Source organism: Eleutherodactylus coqui, chromosome 2 (genome assembly GCF_035609145.1).
Source record: "Eleutherodactylus coqui strain aEleCoq1 chromosome 2, aEleCoq1.hap1, whole genome shotgun sequence".
Classification (NCBI taxonomy): Eukaryota; Metazoa; Chordata; class Amphibia; order Anura; family Eleutherodactylidae; genus Eleutherodactylus; species Eleutherodactylus coqui.
In genome coordinates, this window is record NC_089838.1 from 211,213,716 (window position 1) to 211,230,885 (window position 17,170).

Genomic DNA, 17,170 nt, shown 5'->3' on the forward strand with positions numbered 1-17,170 from the left:
GAGCAGATAATCGTTACATTCAGGTTAGAATTGCCCAAACAGCCACAGTAGGCAATCCTAGTAGGGTACATGCCTGTATGTGGGGATGTCTTACCAGACTTTTCATAAGGTGATGCAGGCTTTTCCTAATCTTGCTGAAATCCTCCTTTACTTCATTGGAATTGCTTGGACTATTGGAGGTGCTGATTGGCGTCTTAGACGAAGACAGATCTTTAGCTATTCTTTTAATGTCTCCTCTGTGAATATGGCACATGATATTGTTATTGGAGATGTACAGTATTGTATATATACATACATTACACTACATATATATGCCAGTCATGAGAAAAACTAAGTAAATCCTCTTTGAATTCTATGGTTTTAGAACTCCTCTATATACCAAAATCAAATGTGAAGCCATCTATCCAAAGATAAAGCTTGGCAAAATCTGGGCCATGCAACAGAACAATGATCCCAAGGACACCAGCAAATCTACATTAGAATTGCTCAAGAAGAAAAGAATCAGGGTGTTGTAATGGCTCAGTCAAAGTCCAGACCTCAACCTAATTGAAATGCCGTGGTGGAAACTTAAAGGGAACCGGTTAGCTCAAAAGTGCTGTTCAAACTGCAGACATCATGTTATGGAGCAGGAGGAGGCTGAGCAGATTGTATATAGTTTTATTAGAAAAGATTCAGTATAGCTTGCATTTAATTCATTGAAATCTCTGCGCATTCTGAGCTTAGAGGTCCAGGAGGCGGTCCTATCAGTGACTGACAGCTGTCAATCACTGATAGGACGGCCCATTGGACTGTTTAGCTCAGAATAAGCAGAGGCTTAAATGAATAAAGTATAAGTTTCTACTGAGTCTTTCTCCATCAATCTGCTCAGCTCCTCCTGCTCTATAGCATGCGGTTTGCAGTTTGGACAGTGTGTTAAAGCTGACAGGTTTGATTAAGAGAGCTGTAGATAAAGGAATGCCCACAAACTTCAATGAACAGAAGCAACACTGTAAAGAAGAATTGTCCATAATTCCCCTAAAACAATGTGAGAGATTGATAATGTCACACAGCAAATGATTATCTTAAGTTATTGATGCCAAGGTAGTTCTACAAGCTACTGACTTATGTGTTGTACTAAAAGGGGTTGTTCCAATATCTAATGTTTTTCTCAACTACATTCAGATATTGAAAAAGACCTCTAGATGTTTATTCACCAACCTCATACTGATTTCCTTTCTAAAATTGGGACCCCTGCAGGTCTCTGACACTGTCTCATGAATGCTGGTGGAATGGACTGTCCAAGACCACATGACAGAGCTCTCTGTGCATTTTGGCCACTACAGATTTCACCTATACATCCAAATTCACTTTTGTGTGTTATTTTATTTAGATGGTTACTCACTGATGGTTTCAGTGGTCTGTTAGTCTTATACAAACACTTGGCTTTAGCTAACACACAGCCGAGCAGTGCTGACATTTACATAGCAAACACATGAGAAGAGCTCATGTGACCTTGATGGGGATTTGAACCCGGAACCTCAACACTGCAGGGCAGCAGTGCTAACACTAAGGTTCTAAAGCAGCATTCAATTGCAAAAAGAACTTTAGAACTATAATGTTCTACAAGGTCAGCACTGAAAGTCATTTATCAATTAAATTGTTATTCTCCCCCTAGCCCTGATGTGTAGATTCATTAGTAAGAACTAGATTTAGAAAATAAGTCATAGATCTGATTGCACACATCTAGGAGTCATTGAAGCCTGTGGGTCAAATAATGTCCAGATATATGCAAAGGGCAATCTAGTGTGTGCCAAGACAACACCAGGGGGAAAAGTCAGTGACCCAAACATTACTATGTCAAAACACATTACACAGATTTTGCCACCAAAGCATTATTAAAAGAGTAACAACGTTTTTCTTAGGGCTTAATGAACCCAAGTAGATTACATTTTCATATGTAATTGGGCTTCTACAGTTATACAGATTGTGTTGTTCTCTAAATAAAGTATAGGATACTATGCTGCCAGCAAAAGCCAGCCAGAAGCCAGCCCCATATGATAGGGTTGCATTGTAAATAACTACAATAAGTACCAATATATGCAGCACGCAGAAGAAAAACATAATGGTGTCCAGCAAACCCAACAACCCAAATGATAAGTTAACAGCATGAACATATTTCACTGATGACCCTAGAGTCAGTCAGAAGATATAATTGTTAAGTCAATTACAATGTAGCCCAAAAAGAATCAACTCAGCCTCCATTCAAAAAATGTTAATGCTTTCTGGAACGCTTAAAATCTACATTTACAATCTACATTACAAAGCGGTGGTGATACTTGCATGCATTTGACTATTTAAATCCACCTTCATTCCTCTGCAATCATTGTCTTATGCAAGCCATGGGCTCCGAAAAAGTGTCTAACCTGCATGTGCTTCTACTTTCACTCAAGAAGTAGGACATTAAGGTCCATTTAGACAACGATTATCACACAAAATTCGCTCAGAAGCCGTCTTTTGAGCGATATTGTTGTGTCTAAATATGCCCACCATTCACTGTTTCACCGAACTGCTTGAAAACTGTTCTTCAGCATAACAGCTGATAAGCAGGACTGCAGGCTGTGTCTGCTGTCCATGGTGCTGAATTCTCCACAGGGAGCCCGTGGCTGAACAATGGAGCTAATTACAGAGCTCAGATCTCCTGTTGAGTTCTCTGACAGCTCCCAGAATATTATTTGCAAGCTAGTAAAGTACCAATAGCAATTAGTGCCTATTAGTACTTTATGCAAAATGACCGCTAATCTTTAAATTTTTTGAAAAATATCTGTGTGTGTAAATGGGCCTTTACTCACTTGAGTTCCTTTATCTTGGACAGAAGATCTGGCATGCCATTTGTGATACTTTCAAGACTACGGTGCACCTTTGAGACAAGTGAGAGGAATAGTATAGTACATACAAAGAGCAGCTGCAAATATATTTTACATGTTACAGCAGTGTCTATTTGCCACCATAAACTAAAATGCTCAGGGTTGTCCTGTTATTTTTTGTACTCATTGCATATGTGCCTGGACTTAGCTCTGATACGGAGTGGTGGATATGCATTATGCAGGCACCCAAGCAATATGGATTGCACATGCCTCATTTTCTTCTTTTTGCATTGTCCCATGTTATCACAGTCCGGATGTGATGCTCTCTATGCCATATTAAATGGATGCTGTTGTTTTGGTGTCTTATTATAGCTTCTATTGGCTACAAAGTACTTAAATGTCTTAATTTTGTCTTGATATTGTCCCCAAATGAAGCATCTAGCAAAATGAACATTTAGGGAGTTGTGCCATCCTCCTGGTCTGTATACTTTTTCAGGCTTATAGGTATGCAATTGTTCCTTTTCCATGTTATTTTGTACACTTGTTTATTGGGACAGTTAGTGTCTTCTATATAGGTGTTAGATTGTACATCTACTATACTTGTTAGTATGCATACCTAGTGCTTTTCTACGTCTTACTAATACAAATAAATGTTGGTTTTCTATACTTTGTGCTCTTTTATAGGTGCTAGCTATTCTGTATTTTCATAGAACCTATTACTTTGTAGAGTAATAGGTCCTGTGTAGCTTGCGTAGGTATTTGTCCATTTGACAGGAAGAAAGGTAAACGGGGGTAAAGTGAAACATGAAAAGTCTAATCATACAAACTAGGTGCAAGCTTTTGTTTTTTCGTAGTTTCCCATCTGTACAAATCAAAATGGTTAAAAAATGTTTATGTTCCCCTTAATTAGCGGTTAATTTATTTTAATAGACCACGCAGTTATGATCTTTTTCTGTAGGCTAAGAAGGCTTATTACGTAACGCGACAATGTTTATGACAACTAAATGAGTGCTGCTGGAGGTATTGACACCTAAATAAACCTGAGCAGCCTTGCACAATAAATGCTCAGACTTACAGCTTTAGAATTTTTGCAGCTCGATATTGAAGATAGAGACACTCCTCTATGGAATACAGTAAACAGCCACTGCAGTCACAGCCTGCCCGTGTTTTACTTGGACAACTATCTATTTCCCCTGTAGAGGCTGCATGTCGATAGCCAGCCAGAGCTGAAAGGGGATGTCTAGTTGTAAACTATTAACCCCTTAATGACGCAGGCCTTTTTTTTTTCCATTTTCGTTCCCCCCCCCCCTTTAAAAAAAATCATAACTCCTTTATTTATCCATCCATGTAGCTGTATGAAGGCTTGTTTTTTGCGGGACGAGTTGTAGTTTTTAATGGTGCTATTTAAAGTACCATATAATGTACTGAAAAACTTTTTAAAAATTCTAAGTGAAGTAAAATGAAAAAAAAAAACGACATTCCATCATCTTTCAGTGCGTCTTGTTTCGACAGCGCACAAACTGCAACAAAAGCGAAATGATAACTTTATTCTATGGGGCAGTACGATTACTACGATACCAAGTTGTATTGTTTTGTTTGTTTTTTTTTACTATACTACTCTTTTTTTTTTTTTTCAAAGATATTTACATTTTTTAATTTATTTTCTGCAATCAACTTGTGCGCACAATAACTTTTTATTTTTCTGTCGACGTAGTTCAGCGAGGGCTCATTTTTTGTGGGATGTCCTGTAGTTTACGTTAGTACTAATTCGTAATACATACAACTTTTTGATCGCTTTTTATTGCGTTTTTTCTGGGAGACAGGGTGACTGAAAGTACATTTCTGGCGTTCCTTTTTTTTTTTTTTTTGGACGACGTTCACCGTGCAGGAAAAATAATGTGCTACTGTAATAGATCGGACTTTTATGGAGGTGGCGTTACCAAATATGTATTTTTATTTTATGATTTAGATTTTTTAATTACAGATATGGCAAAAGGGGGTGATTTAAACTTGTATTCCTTTTTTTTTTGCAAATATAAAAACTTTATTGATTTTTTTTCACTTTACTTTTAAGTCCCCCTGGGGGACTACAATATGCGATGCTTTGATCGCTCCTGCAGTATGACGTAATGCTATAGCATTACGTCATACTGCATTCTGACAGGCAGCCTATCAAGCCACCCCAAGGGGATGGCTTGATAGGCGGATAGGCAGTCTCTCAAGGCAACCCTGGGACCTTTCAGAAGGCCCCCGGCAGCCATGACACCTGCACGGCTTCCCCGATCTCACCACGGGGAGGGGGACGTATGGGACCCCCGAACATCGTTCGGGGGCTTTAAATGCCGCTGTCGGAAGTGACAGTGGCATTTAAAGGGTTAATAGCCGAGATCGTCCAAATGGTATTAAACAGCTGTAGTAAACAGCTGAAGCCCGTGCAGTATGCAGAGAGGTCACCCCGTGACCTCCATGCATACATACCCCAACGCTCCAGGACGTAAATGTACGTCCGGGAGTGGGAAGGGGTTATTGGCTTCAGGGTAGACTATCGATAGTGGATTGGTAGCGGTCTGCTTTCTGGGACATCTGCACTAACGCACTGAGATTATTTCTGCAGGAAACAGACAACTCTGTTCTCTCTGCAGTGGCCAATCTTGGTATTACAACCATTCACTTTAATGGGAACTTGGCCTGCAATACCAAGCCTGGCCATTGCAGTGGGAACAGAGCTGTCTGCTTCCTGCAGACGTCAGCTCAGTGCGCAAGCAGACCGACCCAGAAAGCAGCTCATTAGCAGGGGTCCTGGGCAGCAGATCCCCACCAATCTGCTACTATCCATCAATAGTTTGCAGTTGGACAACCCCTTTAACCTAGTCATAACAGCTGATACCCGACAGCTTCTTCAGCTGGACCCATGGTGAACAGCTGATTACTGGAGCAACTTTAAGATCAAATATGGATTGTCATGATCACACAGCTTAGTGATATCAAATACTACACATGCCTTAGTGAAGCCAACTGATGAATTGACTACACTGGCCATGTGTTAAATTTCTTAAACTTAAGGGCTTGTTCACAAGGGGGTAAGCACATGTCTGTTGCACGAATATGCAAGTTGTTTGCTTTACTGAAAACCGCTTATGCCCACGTTTTTCAGCTGCTCTGGTGTGTTTTTGTGAGCTTCATTGCTGATCTTTTATGCTGCATAAACAATGAGCTTATTACTCAGTGTAAATAGTGGCCTTTCAGTAGTAAACAGCCACTATATTAAATCAATGGAGAGGGATGGGGGAGCGAGGAGTAAAATCTCCTGCACTGCCCGGCCCCCTACTGGCTGCTCTGTGAGCGAGCCAGCAATACTAGTTCCCGTGTGACAGCATGGGAGCGAGGAAGCACCAGGACGAGTGACAGACATCGTTTGCCCGACATTCGTCCTGTGTAAATGGGCATTTATGCATGCCCATTCATTTCAATGTACTCTTGATAGGTCATGCCACATATTTTTTCATGTGATATCGTTTCAAGAAACCTAAACTCCATACTCCATTGACTATACACACCAACTTTATTGGGTTCTTCTAGGAACGTCTTAGTTATGATCCCACTGTATTTATTTCACTTTGTTTTGGAAGTTTGCATATGTAAGATCCATACTATGTTTATTGTATAGCCCACAGTGACTGAAGATACACGGACCACCTATATTTTGATTCATGTCTGTCAACGGTTGATCAGCTTACAAAATAGCCCAAAAGAAACCTGAGTGGAGGCCTTTAACAGCAGATAAAATACTGACCTCATAGTGAACATTATTTTAAAAAAAATACAGCTGTAAATCCATATATATTGAGATTCTTAAGCATCTTTAGAATATTTTTTTCAATAAGCAGGTTAACAATTTTCTCCTAATATTTCCCATACGTTTTGCACCGTTTATACACAGAGTGCAGTACATGGATATTATATGTATTTGTTATGGGTGTAATTATGTAGAAATACTTTTTCCACAGATACATTCCTTTGGATGAGTTGAAGGTCTCATTTTTAATACAAACACATACAAAAACATTTTATCCTGCTGAAAAAAACAGGAAACAAAAGCAGAAAACCCTTTCTCTAAGCTTTTAATCCTTGAAATCATAAGCGGTTTAAGGACACAGCATCTAAGTAATGAATGAATGAGTAAGTGAATGGGAGGGGGCAGCTCATAATCTGGATATAGTTGCAAAGTTTTCCTTTGCTGGCAGTCGGTTGTTGTACTGAGTCTACCTGGCAAGTATATATACGTTCTATATGTGTGTCCATGCGCGATTTGTCATAGCGTGATCTACGGTGATAAATCGCACTCTGAGCATGTATGACACACTTTCCATAGGATAACAATAGAAAGCGCAGCGCAATGTACATGAGCAGAAAATTGCTCACAATTTTCCGCTCGTGTCTAAAAATCACAGCGAATTCCCGCGCTTCTCCACGATGAACCTATCATTAAGAGAAGTTCTTTGCGGAAAATCGTGGTGACATTAGTGCTGTCCCGTGGCGGAATATTGCTCACGATATTCCGTCCCGCCCGTGGACACTCAGCCTAATTACCTAAGGATTCAGATCCAAAAATGATTATAGGCATATGTAGTATGCTGAACCCTGCTTTATACTTACATATTCAAGGCTTACAGTGGTGGTCTCATTGGCTTTCAAGCGGCTTAAAATGCTTTTGTGTCTGACCTGTTCCGCTAGAGTCATATTCAGCCTGGTTCTCAGTACTCTCACTTCCTCCAGCAACCGAGTCTGTCCAAAAATTATCATCTCTAGTTCCCGTTGACTGTTGGATTCAAACTCATCCTCATCTGATCATCATCAGCAACAACATGTAGGAATGAGTTTATGGATAAGGAAAGAACAGAAGTAAACATAAAATAACAATCAGTATTCCTACAGCCTCTTATACAAAGATATACAGTAGTCAGGTGGAAAAGAATCCTCCTAATAGAAGATCACCACAACTTACAAACCACAACGTTTCCATACAGCTCCAGTGACTGCAGAGTACAACAGAAAGCCAAACTAAGTTTTAGTAGCAGTGCTCAAAATAAGTCTATACATCATATAAACCAATAACCATACATTACATCATATGATCTGCACATCAGAGTGTAATTCAAGTGTCTAAACTAAAATTACAGAAGGTGGCCATACTTACTGATATACTGATATAGAGATATAAGGGCGGGTATAAACACCAGTATCCCAGTGGCATGCAGAACAGGTAAAATGATGTATAGACTAGTATGCGCAGGTGCAAAGTACTGATGAACAGCCACTCACAAACCTAGCATATATTGTAGGACTGCTTAAAATTATACTTAGACATAGATAAGGCTTGTATAGGTGCCAGTCACACATATAGGTATAGTGCGCCGCCATGCAGACATGCAGTCTGTTAGTGATGCCCATACTATTAATATAATAATAATTATTATTATTAGTAGTAGTATAGCGCCAACGTATTAGATCAGGTCGGCTGCCTTCACCTTATAAGTGAACCACAGAAAGTAGAGACACCCTGAGCTCCACCAATATTATAAAAGCCACACTTCTGCTTGCAAAAATAACTAGAATTTGAGGTATTAGTTAATATTTTCACCAAAATATGCAAACTTACAACTTGCAGCACGAAGGAGATTATACAGCAGTACTGAACACTGTAGCTATGAAGCCAGCATCGGGGTGAGATAGTAAAACACTTACTAGAAAGCTACAGAGTATGTGTCACTTTGCAACTCCTCTGCAAAGACTTTTATGGACAGCATCAGTAACCCGATCTCTCAGTGAGCTGATCCATCTAGAGATGGATTTTAGTGGTACTTGACAGTGAGTAATCAGTGAAGGAGTTAGGGGGAAGAGAACAGTACCTTATAAGTGGAGAAAGAGACATTTTTCTGTAATAAGATATGCTACAAAGTTTCCTATGCTCTCTTGCACTACTGATTTCCGGATAAGCCGATGATACAGTCTCCAATCTAGTTCAACTTGTGAGACATTGATGAAACAATTGGCAATTTGTTAGAAGTGTACTGCAGATTACCTTCAGTTTGGTACATGACCCTTTCTGTATATAAGAATTGAGAAAATATGACATGGCAAGGGAGATTATTAAGATTCAAACCTTGTACAGAATTTTTCTTCTGGAAGTCTTGCATATTCTTTTCCAGTTCCTTCTGAAATTCCTCATATTCTTTCTCAAACCTCTCCTTCTCATCCTTTGGGATCTGAGCTCTTGGAGACTTTCATGTAAAACATGAAGTTTATACATTCCAATTACATGAAACAGCAATCGATCCAATAATGCAGAAGTTCAGACAAACCAACACATCTCCAGAACAGAACGTATTCATATTAGTATGGATAGCTCAAATTTTCTTTACCCAAGCCTGGTTTCAGACAAATGTATTGCGGGCGCATTTTTGTGTCCATAAGACGGTGTGTGTCTTTGCTTGACTGTGGTGTTACTGATCCAAACTCTGAGCATCATAGGTCCCTCCAAGTTATCTGGGACCTTAAAGGGGACACATCAGGTAATATCACTGACATCACTCATTAAAACTTCTTAACCTGAGGATGATACCAATTTGGGATGTTGTTGAGGCAGTGATGTTGTCACCACTGTGACATCACCACCCATAGTGTTGACATGTTTAATAAACTGTTCCCAAAAATTAAGGGAATAATTAAATTGCACATTGGAGCCCAACAAATGAAAGATTCAAATTGAAAAGCTTTAATGATATAACGTGTGTAATTTGTTGAGAACAAAATAACCTATGCAAACCGAAGTCACCAAGCAAATGAGGGCTAGATTCAAAATCACCCAGAAGATCAATTTGCGCGAATTTCACAGCAACCCATGATGTGACGCAATAGTGTGTATGACCACACATGCCTGTATGCACTCCTGAGAACGTCTGCACACGCGCCTAGTGAGACAGCGGATGGTGTCCTGGGCATCTCCGCCCAGACTTGGATCAGGGTATCAGAAAGCACTTGGATATTTTGTGGCGCTACTTGACGGCATTGAATGTATGAATTATACAGAATGTAACTGAGGTGATCAATTAGATTTAGGTCTGGAGAACACGGGTGTAGGTCAATGGCATCAATGTCTTTGTCATCAAGTAACTGCCTACACATTCTGGCCACATGAGGATTGTCATTGCCCTGCATCAGGTAGAATCCAGGGCCCACTGCACAAGTGTAAGGTCTGACAATGCCTCTGAAGATTTAACTCCGGTACCTACAAGAAGTCAGGGTACCATTGGCTATCATGCGGAAGTTTGTGAGACCCTATAAGGATATGCCTCCACAGAACCAACAGCCCTCATGCCACCCTCATGTAGTCTATTTCTGACAGGAGGTGAAACTGAAATCACAGAGGTGAGAGAAAAAATGTACAAAGACATAACACACAGAAACAGAAGCCAAATACGCACCACCTGATAAACTGCAGGTTTAAGTTGGGTTGACTGACTGCACATTAGTCTGCACTGAACATTTAGCTCCTCCATATTGCAATCTGGCTTTCTGAATGCTACTAGGGTATGTGGTGATTGAGCCTGCCCTGCAGTTGTCCTATCCTCACTTGTATTGATGTTGAAGTGCTTTATTCCTCTATTCCTCATGAGTTATATAAGGTGACTGAAACTGCATAAGGCAATGTAATCGATTGCCTGTGAGTTACCGAATATCACACGGGCGTACAGAGCTTGCGTAACACGCGGTATGCATATGCCCGTGTGAGCCTGGCTGACAGCATGGGGCATACTTTTATTTATGGTAAACCATATTTGAAACTTTTTTTAAAGGGCACAGTGAGGAGAAGTGCTACAAAAACAAGGAGCAGAAGACATCTGGAAGCCACATTCTGCAAAGTTAAGTCGGGCCAAGTAAGTGTCGTCCAATGAGAAAAAGAAAAGAAACGGGCACCAATCAGAGAAGACCTGTGAGTAACTTCAATATAAATGTTTATTCTCTTTCTGTGTTTAATAGCCAGAGTGATGGTTTGTAATATTTTTGTACGCCTGCACTGAACATTTAGCTCCTCTATATTGCAACCTGGCTTTCTGCATGATACTAGGGTATATGGTGATTGTGCCTGCCCTGCAGTTGTCCTATCCTTATGTGAAGCCCTTTGGAATAGCTTGTCATAGAACATGATCAGGATAACCCCGGACACCAAATTGCTACCGCATTTCTGCAGCCCTTTTATAAACTCTTTTTTCTCCAAGTATATTCTCTTTAATCAGAGGCATTAAAGAGAATACCGTATTTTCTGGCGTATAAGACAACTTTTTAACCCAAGAAAATCTTCTCAAAAGTCGGGGGTCATCTTATACGCCAGAGTAACTACCTGTAGGAAAAAAAAAAATCAATACTCACCTCCCGCGGCATTCTGTGATGATCTGCGGCGCTGCTGCAGGCTGTCGCTCCCTCCTCCACGCTGACAGAGCATTGCTTTCTGGCTTGAATGCCCCACCTCCAGAAAGCTAATGCTCTGATTGGCTAATTTAGCGCGGCGTCAGCCAATGAAAGCCAGCGCTGGGTTAACCAATCACAGCCATTCAATGACATTGGCTGATGCCGCGCTGAGTTAGCGAATCAGAGCATTAGCCTTCTGGAGGCGGGGCATTCAAGCCCCGCATTCAGAAAGCAATGCTCTGTCGGCGTGGAGGAGGGAGCGACAGCTTGCAGCAGTGGCGCAGATCATCGCAGAACCCCGTGGGAGGGGAGTATTGTTTTGTTTTTTTTTCTACAGGCAGTTAGTCTGGCGTATAAGACGACAGGTGGTTAGTTTCCCCATTGAAATGCATTTGAACGCATTAATGGCGTTTCAATGCATTTTAATGAGGAAAAGTTGGGGGTCGTCTTATACGCCGAAAAATATGGTATGTCTATGTAACAAAGCCATGGACCAATACATTCCATATCATTCATCAAGCATATGCCCGTGTGAGCCTGGCTGACAGAATGGGGCATACTTTTATTTATGGGAAACCATATGTTACACTTTGTTTTTTAAGGGCACAGTGAGGAGAAGTGCTACAAAAGCAAGGAGCAGAAGACATCTAGAAGCCAAATTCTTTAAAGTTAAGTCGGGCCAAGTAAGTGTCGTTAAATGAGAAAAGAAACTGGTGCCAATCAGAGAACACCAGAGTGATGGGTTGTAATATTTTTGTACATGAAAAACACAACTCCCAGCATACCCTTACCATTGTTAACGTTATACTGCAAGTTGTAGTTTCACATGGTACAAATATACATATTACACAAATATATTATATGCCAGCGGTTAAGCTCACTCTGCAATTGTTTACTGTACTGTGTTTGTTTTTGAGGCTTTATTTATGCACTCAGCTTGGTTCGGGTATTGGATTTATATTATGAGCTTGGTTCTAGTGCCGTATTAATGTACTGAGGTTTGTTTTGATGCTGTATAGGCTGCTGCTCATGAGCCAGTGCTGTGTGCTTGTCCCCCAGGCTAAAATTTGCCAGCTAGTCCCTGATCACTACTTACCGGGAATATCCCCCAAGATCTGCCATTTTGAGATGCTGACTCAGTTGTCTCACCATTATAATTTGGCCCTTGGCAAGTTGCGCAAATCCTTAGGCCACTCTCACACACAACGCTTTTTACAGCGTCAAGTGCGGCGTTTCAATGATTTCAATGGGGCTTCGCACACTAGTATTCGAATGCAGCGATTTTTGAGCGCTGTCTGCTCTATTTTAGTGCATTTTAGTGTTTGAACGCACCTCATCAGCCATTGTAATGATGGTGTGCGTTAAAAAGCGCCAATGGGTCAGAAGGGTGTCGTCTCTACTTAAGGAGATAACCCAGAAGGGGTGTGAAGACACCTAGGAGGTGAGTGAGGAGACTTACAAGGCCATGCATCCTCCTCTGGGTAGTATATGCAAATAAGAAAGATGGAACAATACCTCTGCAGCGCCGCCTATTGGATGGCAGCATTCCTTCCAATAGGTCCATCCAATAGGTGGCGCTGCAGAGGTATTGTTCCATCTTCCTTATTTGCAAAAAGCGCTAAAACGCAGTAGTGTGTGAAAACAGTGTACCACAATGTGTTAAAACGTGGCGTTTTAACAGACACTCGTGTGAGAGCGGCCTTACACTGGCCCATTCTTTCTGCTTCCAACATATCAACTTCAAGAACTGACTGTTGACTTGCTGTCTAATATATCCCAGCCCTTGACAGGTTCAGCAAAAGCCAATAGGATTAAATAAATGAATAATATATGGAAAAATGTTATGCTACCTCTTCCCAGGTTGTGCTTAGACTGTACACCATAAAAGAGAGAACATCATGGTCATCTGTAAGATATAAGGAAGCATCGTTCCATGTAAATGCAGGTCTGAGCTCAGAAAATAATGAACATCTAGCATGCTTCCAACAGGATTACATGATACTGGATAAAATGTCCTTCTACAAACTAACCTTAATCCCAAACAAGATATCAGTCCTTATAGGGTAAATATTCAGTGAGGCCTCCCTGTCTAGTGTACAAATTATACATCACTTTCAGAAGAACAGCGCCACCTAGTAGCACATATACAAAGCTACCGAATAAGTAACCGTAAGAGGCTTCTTTATAAATTTTTGTGTGTCAAACAAAACAGATGATTTATCAGTGTATTTTCTTTAAACTAATGGGAATCTTCGAACACTTCTCCAATGTCTTTACAGTGCCTATTAGAATACAGTACAATGTCCATCAATTTACAGTGATAAACTTAACACTATAATTTAGCGGTAATCTCTGTATATCAATATGATGTAATATATTAATAACCATCTCATTATAAGAAAAGGATGATTATTACTGCTTCTCAAAATGCAGCTCCTGCATTCCTACATAGTGTCTGGCACTTTAGTAACCTTTGGTCAGTGTCAGACTGGCATGCCTAGGGCTACCTTATAATTCCTTCTGAGACCCACTGTCTCCACTGAAATATACGGAGAATGCGCTGGGGAGGAATTGCTTGTTCACCTGATAGGTGCAGATCCTAGAGGTGGCATTCATGCATATCCTGCAATGGCCATAGCGTAGCAAATATGCAGACATGTAGTTTTATTGCAAAATTAAACTTCTAAAATTGATTTTTAACGGTCGTACAGTTTTGAAGGTGAACAGCAGATTTACCTACAAAACCATGTCAATTTGGAAGCTGTGCTGACTTGCAGGAAAACTGCATATCAGCATAGTTTTCATGCGACCTTACCCTTTACATACCTCCTTGTAGAATGCAATCTGTGGAGAAAACTACAACACCCAGCTGTTGTCCAGGTATACAGAGAGTTTTAGTTCGCTATGATAATGGGGGCCCCTATAGGGCAGTTGGGAAGGCGGGGCTCAGGAAGAGGGAATATACCCCAATTGCAACTTTGCCTAGATGTCATCTCAGTTAGCTTATGCGTCTATATAAACAGATAAACTACCCAGTTTATTATATGGACATACCAGTATGGCTAACCGACATGCTGTGTGCATCCTATCTGCATATAATGTAGCTAATGTACTTATGGGGAGCTGGGGGACCACTCCTAGCATGGGCCCATTGGAACATTCAACTGTCCCCATGGGCCAAACCTTGCGTGCCTAAAGTCGTATAGTACATACCCTGTTTCCCTGAAAATAAGACAGGGTGTTATATTAATTTTTGCTCTAAAGGATTTAACTTTTTTACATGCAGAGCTGCCCGGATACTATTAACATTGTCTTTTTTTAACTGTAAATAGGGCTCAATTGTGGAGTAGGGCTTATATTTCAAGCATCCTCAAAAACCCTGAAAAATCATTCTGTGTCCTCAAAAATCCTGAAAAATCATGCTACGGCTTATTTTCAGGGAAACAGGTTATATACAATATACATCACTTGATATTATGGGATCTGTCCTCATTGGGGCTCACAATTTTTAAATTTACCTATGTTTTTAGTGTGTGTAAGGAAACTCACACAAACACGGGGAGAACATACAAACTCCATGCAGATGTCGTCTTTAGTCGGATTTTGAGCTAGGACCCCAGCACTGCAAGGCAATTGTGCTAACCGCTGAATCACCGTGCTGCCATTTTACACCCCCACAATGCCGCACTACAAGTTCTATAACCAGATTTAAACAGCCACTGCTGGGTACAAAGACTGGGGCAGGGTAACTTTCTTGACAGGGACATTGCCCATGATGCCACCCTGCCTTGTCACCCGCTCATCCCTGTGGACATCTAAAAGTTTTCAAATTTGTTTTCACATTATTATAAACCCTTTACTATATAATTCTTAGTTTTATTGATTAGCTAAAAACCTACAAACATGACTATAAACATAAAACTATCTCAGTATATGTAGATTCAGAAGTCACCTGCTAGTGCTGATGTAGCTGCGGAGATTCCGAAGTATCCGGTGGATGGGATCACCATATTGGGCACCTCAGCACACAACTCGTACGCACGGTCACCGGGCGAAAACCCGATTTGTACATAGACCTGAGCAAACAACAAACAAGCTGATACTGAGTAGGAACCGCGGCCGAATTATCAGTTATCAATGACTTATACCTAGAGCATGCCTTGTAACTATTATTCATTTAACAAACATGCAAGTCATACACTATGTACCTAACACATTATATAGCTTTCTATAACTAGAGGACAGAAGAGGAGTTAGAATGATATGATTATGTCTGAGATCTACTAACACACTTATGATATTAACACAGTCACAAAGCAACATTACAATATTGTCTCATTATAATTTTCTTATTCTTTCTTATAGTGGATATAAAGTATAGCCATTTAACTCAGTCACCACTAGGTGGCAGGATATGAAAGCAATAATTACTGTACATCATGAACAACTATAAAGCCAAGCGGTCTGGTTTGAGTTTGAGCAAACCACCAACTAATTTTTATTAGTCAGTTACCTAACAGAAAACCACTGCATTGGTTACACCAATACATCTACTTCTGAGAAATGTTCAGAATCTATGACTCGGGTCTAATTCTAATTTATAAATCTGTTGTCTGGTACACTTACTCGTAGTGTTCTTTTATAATAGGTTATCTTTACTCTGAATGGGCGGATTGTGTTCCTGAAATTTTCCACACAGGAGCCTAATGACTGACTTGAGCCATCCCTAAAAAACAAATGATCATAACCCCCTGGATACTAAGCACAGCATACACGGTACAGGAAATGCTATCAATCAAAAAGAACAGTTGTGAAATCTTGCTTGAAAAAAATGAAATAAAAATATAAACATTTTAAGGTGGATTCTGAGGCTAGGGTACATTGCAAACATGCAATTATTACATGAACTTTTCAAACTACTGATGTGACTTTTACCACTTTAGCAAAAGGAAGAAATTCAAAGGTTGTGAAAATGTTGTATCTAATAGAAGTGGATTGTAAAATAATCAGTTGTCACACAACTGCTGAGCAACTTTCTCCTAAGTTTCTTCAATTGGAGCAGGATAAAATGATGTGACTTGTGAACTCATCTAGTTAGAGTTGCAGAATTTGCCTGCAATCGGTGTTACATAGCTAAAGGTATAGTGAAATCCCATCCTAATATTCTGGGTTGATAACGTTCTTAAAAAACTCTTAATAGCAGTCAAAGGTCAGTTTCTCTCATGTAGTCTAGACCAGGGGTCCCCAACCACCGGTCTGCGAACCAGGGCCGGGCCGTTAGGTGTTCAGCGCCGGTCCACGGCACCGCCGGGAACTTTTGTTCTAAACACAAGGCCCGCGGGCTGAATCCGGCCCGCTGCCTCATGTTATGTGGCCCGCGGTGTGCCGACGCCGCTCACCACTGAAGCGATTACCAGCTGGGGTGCCGCTGGTAATCGCGCTGTTGCCCCTGATCCCGGCGCACACTGACGTCAGTGTGCAGCCAGGATCCTCCTCCCTGAGTCCCCTGCTCATTAGTTCCGCAGGAGAGGACTCGGGGAGGAAGCGTGCCGGGCTACACACTGACTACAGTGTGCGCCGGGCTCAGGGCAAGCAGAGAGGGAGCGGCGCTGACAGCAGGGAGGAGGTAAGTATATGGGTTGGGAAGGAGGGGTACTTATTACCAGGGGGGGCTGTTTATTTCTGAGGGGTGGTGGCTGCCTATTACTGGGGTGGGGGAAGGGGGGGCTGCCTATTACTGGGGTGGGCAGAGGGCTGGTTATTAATGGAGGGGGGCTGCCTATTACTGGGGGAGGGGGCTGCTTACTACTGGGGGAGGGGGCTGCTTACTACTGGGGGAGGGGGCTGCTTACTACTGG

At 41.1% G+C, this 17,170-nt stretch overlaps 1 protein-coding gene across 1 annotated transcript in view; it reads right to left on the reverse strand.

The window, feature by feature from the left end:
- LMAN1L (lectin, mannose binding 1 like) overlaps nt 1–17,170 on the reverse strand; it is a 74,056-nt gene that overhangs the window by 48,355 nt on the left and 8,531 nt on the right. The window contains exons 5-11 of the mRNA XM_066589950.1: nt 15,933–16,038; nt 15,265–15,388; nt 13,163–13,218; nt 9,007–9,124; nt 7,500–7,687; nt 2,829–2,896; nt 95–236 (exon numbers count right to left, since the gene is read on the reverse strand). Of these exons, the coding sequence (XP_066446047.1) occupies nt 95–236; nt 2,829–2,896; nt 7,500–7,687; nt 9,007–9,124; nt 13,163–13,218; nt 15,265–15,388; nt 15,933–16,038 (802 nt within the window). The remainder of the gene's footprint in view (nt 1–94; nt 237–2,828; nt 2,897–7,499; nt 7,688–9,006; nt 9,125–13,162; nt 13,219–15,264; nt 15,389–15,932; nt 16,039–17,170) is intronic.